The following is a 22,578-nucleotide window of genomic DNA, read 5'->3' on the forward strand; positions in this document are numbered from 1 at the left end:
AAAAAAAAAAAAAAGACAAAGAGCATAATGCTAATAATAGCACCAGTTAGATGCTATACTTTGTTTGGCTCACATCTTCTAGACTTTCATCTCTAAGAGATACGGGTGATTCTATTTTAAGTAAGTTGTTTCAATCACTTTTGAGGTTATTATAAACTACACAAATATCCTATACTGCAGTGAATAATGGACTTCTCAGTGCTTAGAATTATATCCCACAATATGTCTCACCTATTCCTGTCACTTGTTCTTCCATACTTAAAAAGAGTTATCTAATTTATTTATTTATTTATTTATTTATTTATTTATTTATTTATTTATTTATTTATTTATTTATTTATTTATTTATTTTGGTCAGTTTACTTAGGAAATATATTAAGCATTAGCTGAACAATGATTCAATGTTGTTTTAGAAATGACTTTGAAAATAGGCACATAAATTGAGTTTGTCAATGAAAACTCGCCGAATCTCATATACATGGTCTATAACTCTCAAGGCAAGGCAAGGAAGAATGGCCCACTTGGAAGAGCTTTAACATGTTCCTCTGCAATTTGCCCTCTAAGTTTTGGGTATATTTCTTACACTGAGCAGACAATGTCAGAAACCACAGAAATTACCTTAATCTAGTTATAATAGTTGGTGAGGAAGAGAAAACTCTGGTGGTTTGGAAGAATAAAGGAAACCAAATCAAGATAAGGAAACACACTAAACAAGTTATTCGCTAAATTGGTTTACATTTGGCTCACTAATAGATTTTCTTTTATGTATATCCAAGAGATCCAAAATTTAAAATGTAACTAATGCCACTTTACTAGTGATGAAAAAAGAATGGACATTGTGCCAAGCACTGGGTAGAGTTTCCCTGGGGACACTACAGGAGCATGAATGATTTGGTTCTGCCATGAGTAAGCAAGTGAGAAAAGTAACTGGATGAATGAATGAATGGTGGAATGAATGAATAAATGGAGAGATCTGCCTTCCTGATACTGCTTTATTTTAAATCAAGCATGTAAGAAGAATTTTTAAAAATAAAACTATGATCTGTGGATGATTTTTATTTAAGACATGGAAAATAATCTCAGGAAAAACTGAGAGAAGGAAACAAATCTTTTTTCTAACAGCCAATATGCTGCTGTAGCAAGTATTGAGGCCATTTCCCTAAGACTCTGAGAGTAAACACACAGTTTTCATTAAATGTGCCTTTCCCATAACTGGTCCATAAGCATTTCCCATGACTCCGCTGTTGAGTATCTTGGCTAGAAGACGATCTGGCCATTAGAAGGAGGGTCTAGCTATGCTGAGTCCCAGCAGTGTTGAGAGACTTGGCACCTTTATATGCTACTTCCTAATACCATCCCCAGCATAAAATGTCATCAGAAGCTTGCATAAACATTGGACTTAGATTCACATAAATTATTTCTGTCCTAAGGTGCTTTATGCCAGAATTTAGTAAAAACAACATTTTGAGTAAATAGAATTGGCGTACAAATGTAAGAATATTAATCCAACAAAATGATCATAGAAAAATATAATCAAAAGTACACACTTGTAAATCTTACAATGATGTGAGAGGTTTATCTTGTGCCTTGGAGTTTTTATTGAACATTTCCATAGAGTTCCTATAAGCTGACAATGCCAAAGTGCTTTGAGTTATCAGTTGTTATGCTGAATTGTAAAGTCTTTGAGTTTTATTAAAATACTTAGGAATTATTTTAATAATCATATGTGTGATTAGTGAATGTTTAGTGTTGGATCTACAAATTCATTTTAAGAGTAAACATTGGGACAATGAAATATAATGCCAGATATGATTACTACTGTCAGCAAAAAATTGTCTTATTTTATTAAAAATAACCAAGAAAATGCTATGAACAAAATATATAATTTGGATTTATAGATATTTTCTGCTCTACAATGTCTGCAAACCACAAGGTTGTTTCTAGCAGTTTTCATTTTGCATGAGGTATGTACATAAATAAAGAGGTATAGAACCTTTTTTTTTTTAATATGTGCACACAGATTATTATGTAGTTTCCCCCAAAGTCCTATTTGGGTTTTTTTGCTCTAATATAACAGTGTTTATACCGTTAGTACAGCTTATTTATAAGAGAATGAAGATTCCCTGAAAATGATGATAATTTAGCTATTGGAAATAATAACATTAAAACATTCTCTGTGATCCATTTTGGCTTTAAATACTTATTAAATAATATTTATTCCTAAAATATATACATATAAAATTAAACGAGATCGTGATATACAATAAAAACATATTTCTCTCTAAACTCCAATTGACTCCATTCCTCACAGATACCTCTTCTTTGTGCTTATTCTGATTTTACTGTTTCCCCTCCTCTCTCTCTCTCCCCTCTCTCTTTTTCTCTCTGAAATCCAAGCTCTTCTCTGTGATATGCTTCCCCCCAAAATCACTCCCTTTATCCACTTATCCTACCCACTCTTCTCCTTCTTGTTATTCTCTCATTCCCTACTGATATGGGAATAATAGGATCCCTGGGCTGTCCTTACACTATAATTAAAGCATGAATTTCCAGGAGTGGGGAATTGCAAACCATTTTTATTATGCTTTGATAATAAAGCCAGGTAACATTGAGAAAACTGAAATGACTTTTTTCCTAGCAGATAACTTGATAAAGATTTTTTCCCCTTGGTTCTACTTTAAGAGACTGGAACTGAAAATAGGAATAGACTTAACCAATTCTCTTTCTGAAAATACCTCTAATATTTTATATGATATATATCCCCCTAGATCCTGGGGATACATTATAAACTGTAACAGATGGCGATGAAACTTCACATTTTTATATAATGATTTTTTTTTTTTTTTTGAGATTCTGTATCTACTCTATGTATCTTCCAGGGAAAATGACCTTGAATGAATGCCGTCATAGACTGAAGAAAAACATCCCACAGATAGTCTAGCATAGAAATGATGAGTCAATTGGGTTTTGTTTTGTTCCCATCAGTAAGATGAAATAATTTTAGATGAAAAACAGAATGCTGAAATATGAGAATCAAAGGTCATCTTAACACTGGAGGTGTGTCTGTCAACTGTCCCAGGAAAACCAGTTTGCTGTATTCTGTATCGAACATAAACACGTGGAAGATGGAATATTACTTATTTGGAAGTAGAAATGCTATTTGCTGCACTTGGGTAATGTTGGGACCTTACCAAAAATTGTTCTGGCACATCTACCAGCATGAATGATAGGAAGGTTCTAACACTGTGAAGGCTGATATTTTATGAATGTTTTATCACTGGCTTGAAAACAAGAAGTTTGCAATTGAATCAACAACATGTCAGAGATGCAAAATATTAAAAAAAAGAAAAAATTAGTGGGAATTATGGATAATATCTCTATTGTAAAAACAAACTGAAGTTAATGAGAAACTTGATCCTCTTAACTGACTAACAAAAGTCAAGTTTTAAGTGTGTGGCTTCCCAGAAAAATCAAGTGCACTGTGAAATTGAGCACTGGTTGTGTGCAGGGTTCACTAATGGGAGAAAGAGCTGCATGTTCAGTTACCCACCTCTTTTTTCGACAGCTTCAATGCATTGCTTTACAAACTGCGGAACTGTGGAATTTTCACGTTCACACACTGTGTGTAGATGAGAGCCAAAAATTTGATCTGCAAAAGAAACAAAGATGAGCTTCATTAAAACCTAAGCTTGCGTTGTTCTTTAATTTGGTTCTGTTTCCATATCCTCCACTGCATGATGAAATCTGTATCTTGCATAGGAATCTTTCTCGTTTGTTTTAATTACAAAGTGTCTGTTGCAGACATAGAAAGACTATAACTCCTTTGTGAAACAAGAGACTGGTCTTAGAGAAACTAACACTCTGCCATTGATTAGGCCAGGTTGACTGAAAAGTTATAGTCTCTCTGGGCCTTACCTTTGTTGTCTATAAAATAATGACAAGAAATTAAAAAAAAAAAAAACCGTTCATCTTAGTGAATCTTAAAAGTATTTTAAAAGAAATTAATCGAGTCCCTCAAAATTGTGATTTTTGTCAATATATTTACCAGACTTCTCCTGGAGATCTATGATATTTGAAGAGCAAATTCCAGAAGTCTTTCTTTAAACTGAATTTCTAAACATTTCTCATGCTTTCCACATTCTCATGTAAGTATCCCTTTTTCTGAAGGGCTCAGCACATTCTTCAGCTTTCTATCTCAGCTTTGTGTCTCTTGTAGCATAGAATTTCAGTATGTTAATAGTTGATTTTGGGGAAAAGGTCCCATGGTTGAAATGGTTTAGCATGACTGGGTTCACAAAGTTGAATAGATTTCTTTGTGTTTGATATTAGAAAGAGTGGTGTTCCAAAGTACACTGGGAATCTTCCTGAGCATTGGAAGATGCACCATTTCCCAAGTTATTTGAGCAATACTCTTTTATTTCACAGAGCACATCTACAAACTAACAAAACCCTAGTGTAACCCTTTCATTTGGAGCCTGTTTTATACTACCTCACATTGTGTATTTAATTTTATGTACATGGAATGTATTTTCTCCAAGTAGATTCTGAGACTCTGCATCATCTATTTATTCTTATAGTCATCAATACTTAGCATCAATTCTGGTCTACAAGACTTACCCACAGATTTTGTTGTACTGTCGTAAAATATGTATTTGATAAAATTTACTATTTTGACCATTTTTGTAAGTACAGTTCAATGGATTAAGTTCAGGCACATTGCTGTGCAACCATTTTAACCATATATTTCCAGAACTTTTAAAAATAGTAAGAGATGTCTATTATTGTAGAAACATAGGGTTAATGGACTCCAGAGCTTCCCATCTCACTCAGCATGAAATCCAAGCCCCTATCATGACTTCCAAGGCAGTATACAACTTGACCTAACTCACAAGTAATTAATTTCATTTGCTTTCTCTTTCCTGTTTTCCCCTTAGAAGTTGCCTATGATCACTCAGTACATATGCTATCTCTTGTCCATGCCAAGCACACTTCTGTCCCAGGTTCTTTGTACTGATGTCCTATGTATGGAAATCTGTTGCCCTGGGTCTTTGGTCAAATGATCCCTTCTTAATGTAACCTTTTCTACCCATCTTCTAAAATATGACACCACTCCCAACAGGAGCCTCCCAAGTCACTTTCATGCCTTCTTTTTCTTAGGGTACTTATCTCCACCTAACATAGTAGATTGATATGTGGACTGTTTAATTACTTCTCTTGCTTAGAATTCAGAAGAACAAGAACTCTGTTTCCTTACTGGATCTTCAATAGCTAGATGATGCTTCACACATCTAAAAGTTCAATACACATTTACTGAATGACTGACTCTTAAGACATTTTAATATATACTAGTGTGGGCTTTCCTGGTGTCACAGGGGTTAAATTCTCAGCTATTCTGTTATCAAGCTGTCACCAGTCACCGAAGCACGAGTTCTATCCCCGGCCAGAGAGCTGACCAACCTGACACAGCAAACATCTTCTCAGAAGTATGTTTCAGTAGATTTTCCTATTCTGCTCCTCGTTCTATCTTTGGTGAATCCTCCAAGTCCTGTACCTTTGGCTTATACTCCAGTTCTTATTTTATTCTATGCATAAAATAAATCTTAAAAAAATAACAGTGAAAGACTTCACAAATTACAAAAAAAATTGAGTTGAAGTAGGAAGATATATATGTGTGTGTGTGGGTGTGTGTGTGTGTGTATGTATACATATATAAAATATATATGTATATATATATATATAAAATACAAAAACAGGTAAGAATATTTCACTGTGCAAAATACTCTTAACTAGGTAAGTGCAAATATAGCAGAAACCTATAGCATCAGGGTAGCCTTGAGTGCCAAGGGAAGACTTAGAGAAGCACTGAACCCCAAAAGATGAATAAAATTTAAATTGAAGAGGTAAGAGAGGAGGACAAAAGTCATTCTGGGCACAGCAGGTCTCTCCTGTCTTGTCTGATGTTCCCTTTACAGTGTACTTCAATAAATCTGGCTTTTCTGTTCTCCACTCTGTCTTTGGTGAATTCTTTCACCCTATGCCTCCAGCCTGCAACCCCATTCTTCCCCAAAGCATTTGGTGACCCATATGGGAGAAATCAGGTACAGATAACCCTTATTATTTCCTTTCATTTCTTGTTCTCCAGTGGACTATGAGGGGGAAAAAAGAGCATTTTGGGAAAGTGCAGGAGAGGTTAAAAAATGTACTGGTTATGGGAAGAATGAGGTATCCTTAGGAAAACACTGACTTTCTTATAAAGAGAAATTAAAACATTAATCTCCAAAAGGAGGTGAAGAATATGTCATAATGGTTTACATATAAAAGCCAGGGCCTTCCTTCTGGATCCCTTCCTATATCCTCTTTACTGTTCACCTGAATTTTTTTACTTCTGGTCTCCAAGTGTGTGGGGTTTTCCCACTACAACAAAAATTTTCTGCCATACCAAGTGATGTCCTACAAATTAATCCAATGGAGATAGAATTAGTTTTACACCACAAATTAAGGACTCATTCCTGAAAGACTACTCCCCACTTTACATATCAGTCACAAGTAGCAGGCCCTGGGTTTCCCACAATTTCTCCCCCCTTTGGCTACCTATTTCCTCTCTTCAGTTTTGATTCAGTTGCTAAAAGGACTAACATAACTCAGGGAAACACATTTGTCAGGTTACTATAGAATATGATAAATTATAAAAATAAACAGCTGGATGAAGAGAAACACAGAACAAGGCCTGGGAGGGCACAGAGAAATGTCCCTTCTGTCCCCTTGGAACAGTTCCCTTGGAACTTTGCAGTGTGGATGTGTCCATCCACCTTGAAGAGCTCTGAAACCCCTGCTCTTGGGATCATAAAGGCTTCCTCACTTAAACATGCTCAAAGGTTAACTCCATCCTTAACCCCTCCCTCCTCTGGAGGATGGCAGGGGTGCAAAGGAGGACTGGGAAAAAAATATTAATTTTTTATAATGAACTTGGTTTTTTGGCTACTAGTTCCCATTGAGAAGTCATCCTGGAACCTACCAAGAGTTGCCTAACAGAACTAAGGATGTTTCTGGTACTCTTACCATTGAGGAATTAATAAAGTTTTAGGGGTGTTATTCCAGGAACTCAGGGCAGGACCTACATACACACACACACACACACACACACACACATATGCATACTTTTTTTCTATTATCTCACAGATAGGTCTTAAAGTTTAAGTCAGGAAAGTTAAATTATTTGAGAGTGTACAATACTATTAATTCCTCATATATAAGCTATGTATGCAAGTTATACCCAACCCCTTTTTTTGCTTTCAGAGTGCTTTTATGATAGCACCTGAAAATATTCTCTATGATTTCTGTTGCTTTTGCACTGTTGTGACTAGATAGCTTTGGTTAATCAATAAGAGAAGTTATGGGAAACTACAGGAAAAGACACTTTTTTTCCTGATAAAGGGAAAATGACATTAGGAAACCCCCCCCCCTTTTTTTTCATTCTGCTTAGGACATCATTGTATAATGATAAGATGCTTGGAGTTACTACAGCAATCTTGTTGCTATGAGGCAATAAACTTGCAAATAAAAGTTTGTACCATGTTGCAAATGTACTTGCTAACATATTTTAAAAAGCTTTCAAAACCTGAGTCCACAATGACATTGTTGAACTTCTAAGTCAATCCTAAGAACACTTTCTCTATACTTCATATACATTAGATCATTCAAGTCATTTTTTAAAGTGGATATTCTAGCACCTGTAACCCAAAGGTGCATAACCACAGACAGTGCACAGGTCATGGGGAAAAGAGACTTAAGGAATTTAGTTAAGAGGTTAATGTGACAACCTCGGAAGTATTACAAAGATCAGGATGGAGATGTAGTAAATTAAATTACTGCTAACAGTTCTCATTTTCACTGAATTAAATTTACACATTCACCTCTTTTGTTGTGTGTGGTAAAACTCAGCAAAGGAAGCATTCCCTTCTCCCACTTCATTGATACTAGGCTTGGCCATGTGATTTACTTTGGACATGCAGAGACCTAGAAATGATAATGTGTCAATTCAGATGCTTTCTGAGGCACCACTGATTTCTACTTGCTTGCTTTTCTGTGATTGCCAGGAGAAGAAATTCCCTGGGTCATTACTGCCCTTTAATCTGGGCTCCAGAATAAATACATGTGACATAAACCTGAAGCCAGCCTTCAGTGAGGAGAAAGTCTGGTCAGATAGGCAGTTGAAAGCAGAGTTGCCCAGCTAAGCTTCTCCTAGACAACCCAATATATAGACACATAAAAATAAATGCCTCTTGCTGTGGACCACAGAAGCCTTGTGCTTATTCTATAGTAATAGCTTGCTAATAAATGCGACAACAAAAGTCCAGGATTTTGGTGATCCAAGCAATGATTTGAGAATGGAAAAAAAAAAGAGTGACAAGACATAGAAAGTGAAACAGGTAGCCCATTGAAAGAGCATAAAGTAGGGTCCTCCCTGGTGGTGGAACAGGCTAAAGCACAGCACTGCAATGCTAAATACAGCCTGCTTCAGCATGAGTTTGTTCCCGAGCCAGGAAGGTGACCCACATGGTGCGGCAGACCTCTCCTGACCTACCCGCTGCTCCCATCAGCAGTGTACTTTGTCAGTTAGCCTGTTCTGCTCCCTACTCTGTATCTGGTGAATCCTCTCATTGCCCCTGCACCTCTGGTCTGTACCCCCATTCGGAATGCATAAATAATTTTTCAAAGCATACAATAATTCTAATTTTACAAAGAATGTAGGATTATGCATCAGTTTAGATTTAAACCCAAGCAGGAGTCTCAAAGAATTTTTTCTTTTTTTTAATTTAAACACATTATATCTTACCTACTATAACGGCACTTCGTATTCTGCATTCTCCCCAAATCAATCCAGTTCCCGCCAATTGAATTCAGTGAATATTTATTGAGCACCTGCCATATGCTAGATTTTGTTAAGAAGGCAAAGATGGATTCACATAGCAGCTATTTATCACATGTCCACTCTCAACAAGGTGCTATGATATGAGCTTTAGCCTGAAACTACAATGATGCATGATATGATCTTCTAATTGTGAGTGTGGGGGTTGGAGGTAGGAGACTGAGAATAATTCCCACAGAGCTATGATGCATTTGTTTACCGCTTGTGCATGGGTATGCAATAAGACTTACTGTATATTTACATATAACCAGCCAAAGGTCAAGGCACGTTATAGACTCTAACTTATTTAAACCTTGCCTCAATCCTTCAAAACATAGAATAATATATCTTGACTTTTCCTACAACTCAATATTATTCCACTTTTTTAGGAGAAGAAACTGAGGTACCAGATACGGAGTCATTTGCCCACTATTATGAAGGACTAGGCCATGGGGAAAAATGAGAAGATCTGAGCTGGGACTGTGAGCCTGTAATGAACAGAAGGGGTAATTCACTGGTATTTGGTAGCTGGAATCAAGAAGTGAGTCAACCAATCAGTTAAATAGGACTTGAAGGATAATGGAAATGCAGAAACTTGATGATTTGAAGAAAATCAGGAAAACTGATATTTAGAAGGTAGGATAAGCATTTCAGATGCACATCAGAATGCTTATAGAAGACAAAGGTAAACAGTTCTTGCTGGATTTTGTCATCGCAGAGCCTTGGGTGCCCATAAGGAAAGGGGGTATCATAAGATGAGTAAAGCTGAAAAGCAGATGCTTGTGGTCATGGTTTGAAGAGAAGGTAAGAAAAAAGAAACAGCAAATAGATGTCTCTTTTAAATAATATGGTGGTAGAAATTAATGGGTTGGGGGAAGATTTTGAGTTGAAGTCACTAGAAGAAAATTTCAACTGCAGAGTATTTTTGAGGACCACACTGTTCTGCAGGGGTGGTGGCACCCCTGGCTACTTTCAGTTGTTACATTGCAGAGGTGGGAGAGGTACACCACTGCCACTTACTGGGTGGTCCAGGCTACTGCAAGGCAGTCCTTCACGGAGACCAGCTCTCCTTCCCTCATTGCCAATAGTGCCTGGAGCCTAGAAATGCTGAGTTTAATTAGATAGAACAGGGGTATTTGCTTTTCCTAGTTACTGGAAACCTCAAGATTTTCTTCCTCCTTCTATACTGGTAATATTAACCCAAGAAGGTATGGCTCTGGAATAGAAGATCTCAGGCCCTTGATTAAGTCCTGGTTTGTCACATGGTTCAGACTGAATCTACACGTCTCCCTCCAGTGCTTTTCAAGTTGTGAGATTAGAGAATGGGGTGAGAAGTTCAAAGCATTGGAATTGTAGTCTGGAAGTATTAGGATCCACGTGTAGTCATTTAGGGAGATCACTATGGATAAGTGGGTTTAGAAATTAACTTTCAGAGAGAGAAAGTGAAACAGATATGCCTCAGCTCCTCATCATCAGATTAACTCCATGCACCCTGAAAAGAGGCTCTTTGATACATCTGAGTGTATCAAAAAACATGGCCCAAGTGGATCTGCTCAAGTCAAACAGAAGCTTTTTCTAGCAATACTGAGAAAGAATTAATCTTTCTATGGGAATTGATAGACTATTGAGCACATGAGTACAACATTTCAGAAGATATTTGTCACCATCTAGAAAGACACACTTGAGAATTAATTCACCTGAGTTTAAACAAAGCTAAGCAATGAAAGAGAGTGGGGATAAAGATTTAATAGCAGATGCCTGAAAGGTATCTTTGTCCTTGTACTTTTCAATTAAGTAAGCCAATAAATCACATTCTCACTTCTGCACTTTGAGCATTTCTATCAATCCCAACTGAAAGACTCTTGACTGCAATATTAGCCTTCTTTATAAAAATAACTTAGGCCCTCCCTAGTGATGCAAGGAGTTAGAGTACAGCACTGCAAGCTGGCTGCAGCGACTTCAGTGTGGCTTGATCTCTACCCCAGAGGTGACCCACATGGCATAGCAGACCTTTCCTGTCATGCCCGCTGCTCCTCTCAGCAGTGGACTTCGTCAGTCTGTCTGTTCTGCTCCCCACTCTGTCTCTGGTGAATCTTCTCACTGCCTCTGCACCTCTGGCCTGTACCCCAGTTCTGTATGCATAAATAAATAAATATATTTTTAATTATATAACAGAGGAGATGATGTGAAGTAAAAAGTGATACCCAAATAATGTAAATCATAGAGATTTAGCTAAAATGTAATGTCAAATTTAAGGACTGTTGTAGGGTAGACACAAATATGTAAATCTAATTTAGCCCAGAGTTTGGTCCACAAAGAGGACTATTAAGTTACAGGAGTGTGTCTGATCCTTGAACCTTTTACCTTAAAATAGTATAAGGAAATGGGGAGGCAGAGAGAAGGTACTCTGTTTTCTTGGCAAGCATTCATGAAGTAGCTTTTGCCCCCCAACTTCTACGCTTATTGTCCTGGCACAATATTAAGGATAACTTCTGCTTTCCCCCTCCTTATGGTATTCCAAAAAGGGAGCAGTCCCAGAACCCTGAGCTACCGACTCCCCACTTATATTCCCATCTGTAGCCTCACTAGTAATACTTTCTTCTTCTCTTAACAACTTTTTGTATTTAGAAAACACCGCTTGCTAGGGGTGCCAATTACTTTGGAATGCTCAGCAAATGCCTATGGCCTTGGCTACTGTTATCATCGCATCTTTGTTCTACCGCTTCAGCGCTTATACCAGCGGTGTCAGGCAACACAGTGGCTGGAGAAAATCCATTTTCTGTAATTTTTCTTTGAAAGCATCTTCTGGTGAGAAAAACAAATAGACCTTCCACATGAGTGCACTTATAAATCATGTTGCTTACATAATGAATTAGAGTTTAACTAGGGAATGGTGGTTTTTAATTTTTAAACTCTCAAACTTTTGACCGATTTAGTAAGTTCATCAGCATAACCAGGTTAAATCTCACAGATTACAAATTAGCTTCATTCTCGCTCATCTCTGCTATATATATTTTGACAAATTATGGAAAGAACACACAGTAATGGGATCTTTGTCAGTTTGATTCCAAATGAATCAAAACTATGAGGAAATCTACTCAATAGAGGCAGTTAAATGTTCAAATAATGTGACGGTGTTATCATCATTTACCCAAGAAGACAGTCTCTACATGCTTTTCAAATTGATGTCATTCTGCTGTCAGGACAGAGCACCATTGTGGCTACTCTAGTAAATTTTAAAAAGGAAAAACAAAACACCTACAAATACACTTACACAAGGAATGTAGAATGAAACAGAAAACAACAACAACAAATGAACTGTTCAATCATGCACACAAAATCAATTATTTTGGTCATGAGTTATAGCTGTTAAGGTTTTTGACTCCAATAGAAAAAAAAGAATCACTGTGGCTGTATTAAGCAAAGCAAAATTATTTGAATGATATTGAGGGAAACAGAAGAGTGAGGGAACTCCCAAAATTTACAGAACACTCAAAGTAGCATCAATTATGTAAAGAAATTACTGGTGGCCAACAGAGAAGTCTTTAAGATGTTTAAAAAACAAGATTCGTAGGAGAGCTGTGAAATAGGAAGCAAAAATTTAACAACTGTCTTGTAACTCTGAAGGTTGGGTGAGGATACTATTTTCATTGACACTGTCAGCATCAGCGCTGTCATAATGGATTCTAATCATTAATTGGTGAAGACTTGAATTTCCAGTAGCCAATGCACAGTTGACAGAGATTATGTTATAAAAATAGGTAGGAAGAGAAAAAGAAAAAGAAAAAAAATAGACCTTCTAGATTCCACAACAGATAATATACATTTGGGGTTTTCTATTTGGACTAGATCATGTCCAAACAGGTTGTTGTAAAGGAGAGGCATTAGACATCGAAAGCAAAAAGTTTTCTCAACATGGCTTATTTTAGTAACTTGAATGAATTGATTTTAAACTACAAGTAACAATACATTTTCCTTTTAAGAGTAGCTTATCAGATACAACTTTCAGACTGCTTACTAAGGAATCCTGCTTTGACTCCTATTTCACTAGTTCTATCTGTATCACCTTCCTTTTCCCTGAAAATATTCACAAAACTGCTCTTCATTTTTTTTTCAAAAACTTTACTGAAAATTTTTGAAGAAATGGATAATTCAGGTAAGTAAAGTTATTTATTGATGACTTGTGTCCTTGAAGCAGAAAAATATGCCTAGTCTTAAAGCACTAATGAGTTCCATCATCTTAAGTTCTTCAGAAGGTACTGCATTATCCTCTAATGCCTCAGGGCATTAATTTAAATATTAACCACTACTTTTTAATATACAGATATCAAAAATTGGGCTGACTCTCTGCTAAATATACACTGGAAGTAAATCTCTCTCATTGCTTGTTTGTAATTTGTTGTCTCATAAGGACAGGGGTAGGGGATAGCTTAATTATTTGAACTTTTAAGTAGTTTGGAACCTAAATAAATAGGAGTTCTAATATATATATTTCTGTGTATAGTTTTCCCCACATGTTTATTCATAGCTTTTGTATCTCATCTAAACCAACAGATTTTAAAGTCCCTAATGAGAAATGACAATGAATATTGTAGAAGGACTGACCTGGAAAAGATTTGTGTAAACTCTGGAGTAGAACTCCACAAACAAGGGTGGGCTGTGGCTTGCAACTTCGAATTAAAGTTGCACAGATGGTTGCAGGTGTAACATGTTTTGAGAAAGGCAGCCCAAAGATGGATTTCAGGGACAGGCCATCTGCCAGCTAGACAGAAAGGCACGGCTCTTCCACAGCCTTTCCATTTTTTCTCTTTTTACTCTTTTCAGGCTGCCAGCAATCTTCGCCTTTTGGTTTCACCCTTACCCCCAAACAACAATTTTATGAAGTACTCTTTCACCCTTTCTTTTAAGCTCCTAAACTCTCATGGAAATAGACCTCAAGTCAATTTGGGGCCAATTAATTCCATGGACATTCAGATGAATCCACCAACAGGGAAGAAAATTTGTATGTTAAATGAAGTGTTATTATGTCTATGAAACAATGATTATGGAATTTTCTATATTTGTCTACTTTAGGACGCAAATTTTCCTATACTCTCCCATCTCTCTGCTTATATGAAGTAGCATATGACACACACACTCACACAGAATCCTAATATTATAAAGATGGTCTATTTCAGGCAATTTTTCCATTTCCTCTATCTACTTTTGAGTATTTTTCAGTGTCTATTGGGGATAGAATAATAAATAGAATACTCTCTGTCTTTACAAGCCTATATATAAATGAAAAACATATATGTAAACACATTTATATGTATTGTTGATATGTCAGATGGTGATAGGTGCTGTGAAAACAATGAAACAAAAAGAGGAATAGAGAGCTAGTGATGTTGATTATTGAAGTTGATTAGGTGCAGGGGCAGTGAGAGGATTCACCAGAGACAGAGTGCGGAGCAGAACAGGCCAACTGATGAAGTACACTGTTGAGGGGAGCAGCGGGTGGGTCAGGAGAGGTCTGCCACGCCATGTGGGTCACTTCTGGAGCAGGAGGGGATGGAACTCATGAGGAAGTGGGATTAGCTTCTTAGTGCTGTGCTTCAACCCATTGCGCTACCAGGAAGGGCCCTTATAACCACTTGTTTTTGAGGAAAATATCTAAGTTTAGCTTGCTTTTGTGCATTTTGGATGCTTAATAACACTATATCTTGTTTAGTAAAGCCTGATTATTTGCATTTTGTACTGATATTTTCAACTTTTCATGTGGCTATCTTCATTTTATTAGCATTGTCGGGTTGGGGGAGCAAAATTCAAAGATACAAAGTTTCCTACCTTATTCTGTGTTTGTGTACTCTTTATACCCTTCAAATTGAAGAACTCTATTTGTGGGAATTTAATTGTTCAATTGTATAACATTGAAATTGCTCTGAAGTTAAAACTGTTATCAATCGGGGTATCTACCTTACTTAGTAGTAACTTCACTGAAGTGAAAACTACTGTGAAACCAGGATAATTTTTGTTTGAGTGACAAGTGTGAGTAAAAAAATTGATACATAAAATTTACTTAGAAAATTGACTGAGCTCTTTCTCAATTATTTAACTTACCTTTTTAGCCTAATGACTATGGAAATATCATTTTGTGATAACACAAGCTGAACGATTCTATTTGGGTGGAAAAAGTGTAGAAATGTTGACTCACTCAAACTTTAAGCAAAATCTAGGAAAGAACACACTCTCCCTAACATCAGCATAGATTTGTAGAGTCCCAGGTGGTAAGACTTCAATTTATTTGCATGAATACATAGTTCAATAAGAGAAGATTCAAATTTATTTAGAGTAAAACTGCTTAGAGATTTCAAATATTACTTGTAATATATTAATATAATGTGTTTGAATATCTATAATAGAGTCTCTTTAGTTTGGTTCTTAAGGGTGTTCTCAGAGCCACTAATGCTGAGTGCTAGGTACACAGTGAAGTACCTAAGAGGAACTCACTTCAGGTTAAAAGCACTTTCTTTTCTCAGCCTCAGGTTAAAAGCTATTTTAGGATTCTTTAAAAGGCATTCTTTGGTCCTCAGCTTCAGCTTAAAAGCCGCTTTGATGAAAAGTGCTTTGAGGCAGGTACAGGATTTTTATAATAAGCTATATTAAGAGCTGGGGAATCATGTGGTTGTGTGGAAGCGTTGGCTAGCTCCATGGAGGTGTGGAGGGAGCCTAAATGGGGCTGCTGCTCCCAGTGGCTGCTCTGAGCAAAGTGGTGTGCTGGTTATCCTATGCAAAGAAATTGAAAAATGCATCAAGGAATGTAATTGGAGAGAAGGGGTTATGAGTCCAAATAAGTCGGCCAGGCTGCACACATTCCTGAAAAACATTTTGTCTCTTTTGGGCATCCAATCAAATATGGTGTGTTTTTCTACTTCAGTATTTACTCTAGAAGGTGACTTCACAACATTTCTCAAACATCCTGTTTCAAAGCTGTCCACAAAATTGAATAAATAGCTATCTCACTGTAAGATGCTTCTGTCCACTCTGCACACTGTCTGGCTTTACTGTACATTTTTGGGGTATATTGCCTTTCCAGATGACAGGACTTCCTTCAAGGGGCAAAGGAAAGCACACAAAGATGGAATGGAGAGTCTCAGTTGAATCTGCCTACTGAGTTGGCAGAATATGCTCATCATCCCAGATATCTAATTGCAAATGCTGGTATTAGTTGGTGACAGGTTGTAAGATAGGTAAATTTTGAGCTCATGGAGATCAATGGGAAATCTAAGAGACGGCAAAATGATACAAGATACAGAAGTTCTAGCTTCCTAGAATTAGGTAGGGTACATGTAGTTCTGAATTCCACAGAAGAATCTGATTCAAGCCACTGTTCCTCACTATTTCCTCTAATTGTGAATATTGAATGTTTTACATGTACCCAGAGTTTATGTGCGGAAGGTTGGAATGCAGTTTAAAGACCAAAGACTAAAGGAAACATTAGTCTGTCTCATACTTTTCCCATTGTGTCTTCCCCCAAGTCTGTGACCTGAATACCTCTTTGGCATTAAACATTTGACATATTATGCTGTTTTTGTTGTACGTATCTCTCTCTTACTCTTTTTTTTTTTTTTTGAGACTCTGATAGATGTAGTTTTTTTTAAAGATTTATTTATTTATGCTTACAGAACTGGGCACAGGACAGAGGTGTAGTGGGTGAGAGGATTCACCAGAGACAGAGTGGGAAACAGAACAGGCAGATGTACTGAAATACACTGCTGAGGGTAGCAGTGGGCGGGTCAGGAGAGGTCTGCCACATCATGTGGGTCAGCTCCCTGGCCAGTGATCGAACTCGTGCTGCAGTGGCTTTGGAGAACTTCATAATGCGGTGTTTTAACCCATTGCACCACCAGGGAGAGCCTGATAGATGTAATTTGATGTTCTCTTAGAAGAGAATAATTTTTAAAAATATATTACGAGTAGACAGAAGCACTGCATTGCTAAGCTAAGCCATTCAATGGCTGCTTCAGTGTGAGTTCAATTCCCACCCCAAGGTGATCCACATGGCGTAGCAGACTCACTCACTGTTCCCCTCAGCAGTCAATCTGCCTGTTCTGCTTTCCACTCTATTTCTGGTGAATCCACTCACCGCCCCTGCACCTCTGGCCTATATCCCATTTCTGTATGCATAAATAAATAAAAATTTTTTAAAAAACCAAAATACATTATGAATCCACAGAAAGCTCAAATATTGTTTGTTAATGCACTGTCAGACAAAAAATCATCTTGTAATTTTTCAGAATATCCATTCTGCATTCAGAAGTCATGTTTGCAACATGACATGCAGTAGTAAGAGTAAAATTAGGAGCACAGTATAAGATTTAATAGTTCTTATTTTCTGTGCCACTGTTCTTTATGATGTCCACAATTCTAAGAGGTATTACCTGGAAAGTGTTAAGACAGAAGATTTCACTTCCTTGTTCAAAATCACAAAACAAACAAATAGAAGAGCCAAGACTAGACTTCAAACCTACCTCAAAACTTGATTTTCTCTGAGGCCTTATCTATGTTATATTGTTTTCATGAATCAAATGAATAAAATATAAGGAGAGTTTCTCACAATTTATCACTTCACAGCTTATGTACCAGCCCCAAAGAGGAAAAAAAAAGTAGTCTTTTACACATTTAATTATCTCAACCATTCTTTATATATAAAAGTCAATATAAAGTAATATAACTAAGTTTTATATTACTTTTCCCAAGAATGAGTAGAACTTGTTAGATAGTCTAGAATGGTAGTATTAGGGTTCAAAGCTGGGACCTTTCTGCAGTAGAGGCTGCTTGGATCAAACATCCTGGACCCCTGGATGGTACCTGAAGATGATTAACACAGACTCCTTCTAGCAGATCTCAGATGAATATCTACAATCCAGCTCAGCATTGTAACTGTAGCTGAACACACATGCCCACAACAGCTTCTCAGACTCTTGACTTAACAGAATTGCATCTGGGAGACAGAAGCTCCCTCTGGGCTTTTGGTAATGTTCATACTATAATAACTGATTGTAGGAACAGATGGCTTTGGGAAGTGCTTTCCACTAAAACTTTATACAAAGTATTTACTACCATCTTCAGAATTCCTCAGATATGATGTCCTACCCAAGCCCCCTCCAACTTTACCCAAAGGACTATTTATTCTTTACCTCTGGTCTTGGACCAAGGTGTGGCCCCTGTTTTCCTTACTGTATTTCCTTAACTTTTCAGGTTATCACTCCCTGGTGAGAGCTTTTGCTTTCTCTCCTGTCCTTCATGCTAAAGCAGGGGACAGTTCCACCTACTAATGTTGTGATCTGTTACAAGATGCTGTGCAGTCATTTTTGAAATACTTGTATTCCTTTGCTGCATAGCTACTTTTGGAATTCATATCACTGAGAGATCTTGAGTTGGACCTATGATGGAGGAGAACATTAGAAAATTGGAAAGGAGGCATCATAAGACCAGATTCTGGTTTACACAAAGAGGTGGGGGTAGAAGGAATTAACATAGCCATTAACCCAGCTATAGAAATGGAAATGAGAAATTCTTAGGCACCAACTGCTGCAGCAAGTACCAGAGTGCTATAGAAAGTATCTGGAGGCTCAGACCACAGACCAGAGGTGGGGAAATGGAGATTGAGGGCCATTGTAGAGAATCACTGGTCCTTATAATCAACCTAGTCACACCCTAGAAAGGCTGAGCCCCTCCCAAAGTTAAGAGGATAAGGAGACTGATGACTATTGGAGAATCTCTGGTACTTTACAAGTTCTGCATGGTTACTGAAAATTAACAAAAAGAAGCACTGCAAAGAGATGAGGTCCTCCCCATGGAAAGAAGACAATAAAACCTTCAGCTGTTCCCTCCATAGGACGGCTTTTCTGCCCACTTGTGTTTATGCCAGTGTCCTTGATTCTTCGCTCCCTTTTCACTAATAAACCTGCCCTTTTGATAACTGACACCTCTGTCACATGGAGAAACTTGCCATGTGCCACTGAAAGGGGAACTCTGAAAGGTGAAACTTTTCCCCCAGCGGACACACAGACCAGTTCTCCAAACACCACACCTCTCCCAAAACTGACTTCACATAGATGTGATTGTTTCTCTTATTGTGAGAAACAGTGTACTTCCTAGTCAATGTTACTTTTTTTGTGAGATTATTTGTTCGTATTACAAATATGTGAACTTTCTGACCAGAAAGGCATGCATGTCAGTGTGTACGTGTATAAAGGAAACTATGTTAGGGAATTTGAGATATCTGACATCACTGGGGATTCTGTTTTTAATGAAGAGAGGGCCTAACCTTACTTTGTTTTTTTTTCCCTAAAATGTTAGACTTCAACTGGTAATTATGTAAACAGATTTATAACCAGAATGGGCTCTCATTTCCTCTTCTGACATGTTAATTGTTTTAAAAAACACTAAGTGAGGTCCTGTCAAATTCTTTACATAATATTGAATGTTCTCCTATGCTAATTATTTTCTTTTTGAGATAGAAAAAAAAAAAAAAAAACTGTAACATGCTCAAGGCCCCAGTGCATTTGGAATGAGGAGTCACAGAACATATAAACAAAGTATTTTACTATTTAGAGAATAAATGTATGAGGTGGTACAAATGATGAGGGTATCTAGGGAAGTAATGGCATTTCTGAAATTGAAATTATTTGGCATCTCAAGATATTAAGATATCCCCAAGATATTATTTTCAGACCATCTGCTTTCTTATTTCTCAGCCTCTATTTGTGTGATAGATTCCTTCACTATGAGGTTAAACAAGGCCAGCACTCTTCCGCCTCCATCGTTTCTTTTTCTCCAATGAGTCTGAGCTCCGAGTTCAAAAGGACAAGTTAGGAGTGATATATTCAAGTTAATGACCCTCACATGAGTTTAACTTGGATGACATCTCTAAAATCTTCCCCTCTGTCTAAGATGGGTAGATTAAAAAATCATTCAAAAATGGGAGCTCAACAACTGTTGAAAAAGAACGGAACACTCTTTCTATTCCACTTCTAAGGGAATAGCATCTGATGAAAATATCAATCCTTATGGCAGGCACTTAGATCACTAACTGCACAAGTTACCCACCCTAACACAAAGGTTATTCATTCCTGTATGCATTTTAGAAAGGCATCAATTTAGGCAGTTTTAAGATTTCATTTAGCTACCCACGTTAGAATTTGAGGTAAAATTAGATCAATAAATATGTACCAAGTGTTCTTATAAATAATGGTAAGATAGAATATAACATTTTTTTTTAGAGTATTGATCACAATTTGATTACATGGCTTGTATAAGCATCCACCAATGTTATTACCAAATATATACCAAATTATTATTTTACTGATTATAATTAACACTTGATAGTTGCTACATTTTGGAGACAAGCCAACTTGGTTCATTGTTTTATTTTTGTTTGTTTTTGTTTTCTTCTTGAACATCCAGTTTTTCTTTTACAAATGAATATGTGAACTGGATACCTAATATTTGATTTTAAATTCTGCAAACCCCAAATTAATTTTATTATTGATGGTTGCTATCCTGCTTCAGTTTGCTATGCTTTTTAACAGTAGATAAAAGGTAAAACACTGGAGACAACTAATAATAGAATGGAGTTAGGTCATAGCTTTGGACAGTAATGGCAAGAAGTCCTAATGAGTTGAAGATGATATATAGGACACACAGATTATTGTTTTCTTTAGGGTTCATTACATTTCTCTGAATTCTGTTGTTTACTGGACTTTCTTCTTAAGCAAACTATTAAATTGTGAAAGTACTTTTTCCTAAAACCTGATTTGAAGAAGGGGAGAAAATTTTTCTTATTATTCTTTTGTGTTATTTATCACCTGTGCAGGAAGAAAGTTTTCAGATTCTCTTTTTAAATAATGAAAACAACAATAACTGTTTCCTGAAGAATAGGAAAGCAAAGAAGAGGCTTATCTGTGATAAGGCACTTTGGAATTCTGGTTTTTGTGAATTGAGGAAAAAGATGTACACAACACTCCAGTCTTTCTATTATGACAGTTTTTGCTTCCTATGCAGCTTATTTAACTCAGATGCCTGTGAAATAGACACAATTACCACCTCATGGAATACTACTTAACATTAAATGTTCCCTACAGAATAGAGACCACTTCATCAAAATTTATCTCAGTTTCTCAGGAATTATTTCTTCTTAGGCTCCTGAATATGCTTGTACAATTTAAAAATTTAACCCAAGATTGCTTTGAAATAACTCTCATATAAAAAAGAAAGCAAACATTCCCACACTGAGGTAGATTGTTCACGAGAGTTCCTACGAGAGGGCTGTGTCCTATGCCCATGTACACTTTAATCATTCACTCTTTCAGCTGTTATCAATTTAAAACCAATGAAACTCCCACACTGAGTCCATTTGAGCAGTCAATTTTAATATCTCAAGGCATCTGTAGTTATTCTGAATTGGCTGCAAAAGCAGAACTAACAAGTTAAGCTCTAACCATAAGTCGACATCAGGCTGGTAAACCATACATCAAACACAGACAGTTAGTCAATACTCCAGTATGAAAAACCAACTAGCATTTTTAAGAAGAGCAATATATTCATAATATGTTTGGCAGTCTGGTTCGCATTGCTTCCTTGATGGCTGTGCATTTAACTTTCTCGTCAACAGGGTGTTTCTTACACTGGCAAGAAACATGTTTGAGGGAAAACTGGTCAGTTCTCCGATGTGTGGGTAATATTTTTTAATGAGAATAAAAGGGATGGCGGAATGTGCCTTTTGTGACTAAGAATCTAGAAACCATCTTAAAGTTGCTTTTTATAAGGAAACTCTTTCAACCATATGTTCTGGATCTTTGAGCACAATCCCTACTTCAAATATTATGTCATTGTCAGGCCATGTGTCTCAATTTTCTGTTTGGAAAATATGGTTGCTAGAAATACCTCTTTCCCTCCCAGGAATGACTCCCTGACAGGGTTGATGCCTCCCATTGAGAGAAGAAGACAATGAAGAAGGAGGAGTATTCAAACAAGATCAAGGCAGTCATCACTTTAATCAAATCATTTCCAAATTTCAGGGGCTTGGAGCCCTGGGTGCGGGGGAGTGAAGGGTGTTTATGACATATAGCTGCCTATTCCCAGAACTCTTTTATGTACTTTTATTTTATCTTCAAAAAGAAAGGCTATATTAAAGGGAAATATCTAAGGAGGAGCAATGCTACATAAAGTTTATGTTTTCGGATCTGTTGCCCTAGAAAATGCTTTGATAAAACACACTTAAAGCAATACAGTCAATTTCAAAGAAATGTTGGGAGATATACCTCTCCATGTTACAATCTGACTAACACTCACAGACCACCAGCTATGATTATCCAAATTCTGATATAGCCTCTTGCTTTTTTCCTCAGGAAAATTAGAAGTGCTGGAATAATATTTTTGTTACATGGATTTTTTATTTTTTACTGATGACTAAATTTTATGGAGGCTGGTTAACTTTCCATGTCATTAACTAGGTAGAGTAACAAATCAAATGGTAAAGTCTTTTATTTTCACAGATATTGTACACCTTCCCTCAATAAAATACTAAAATTATTTTTTTCCTGTTACCTATACATTCATAGAATATTGTCAAATTATGACAGACATGAATTTGAGGGGGAAGATTTGTAATTCAACTGCCAGTG

General features: G+C 36.7%; 1 protein-coding gene across 1 annotated transcript in view; it reads right to left on the reverse strand.

The window, feature by feature from the left end:
• Window positions 1-22,578, reverse strand: part of ARHGAP15 (Rho GTPase activating protein 15) — a 591,597-nt gene that overhangs the window by 221,651 nt on the left and 347,368 nt on the right. Inside the window, exon 9 of the mRNA XM_004674681.2 lies at window positions 3,551-3,649. Coding sequence (XP_004674738.2) covers window positions 3,551-3,649 — 99 coding nt within the window. The remainder of the gene's footprint in view (window positions 1-3,550; window positions 3,650-22,578) is intronic.

This window comes from Condylura cristata, unplaced genomic scaffold (assembly GCF_000260355.1).
Source record: "Condylura cristata isolate star-nosed mole 26May11 unplaced genomic scaffold, ConCri1.0 scaffold00002, whole genome shotgun sequence".
In the NCBI taxonomy this organism is placed as follows: Eukaryota; Metazoa; Chordata; class Mammalia; order Eulipotyphla; family Talpidae; genus Condylura; species Condylura cristata.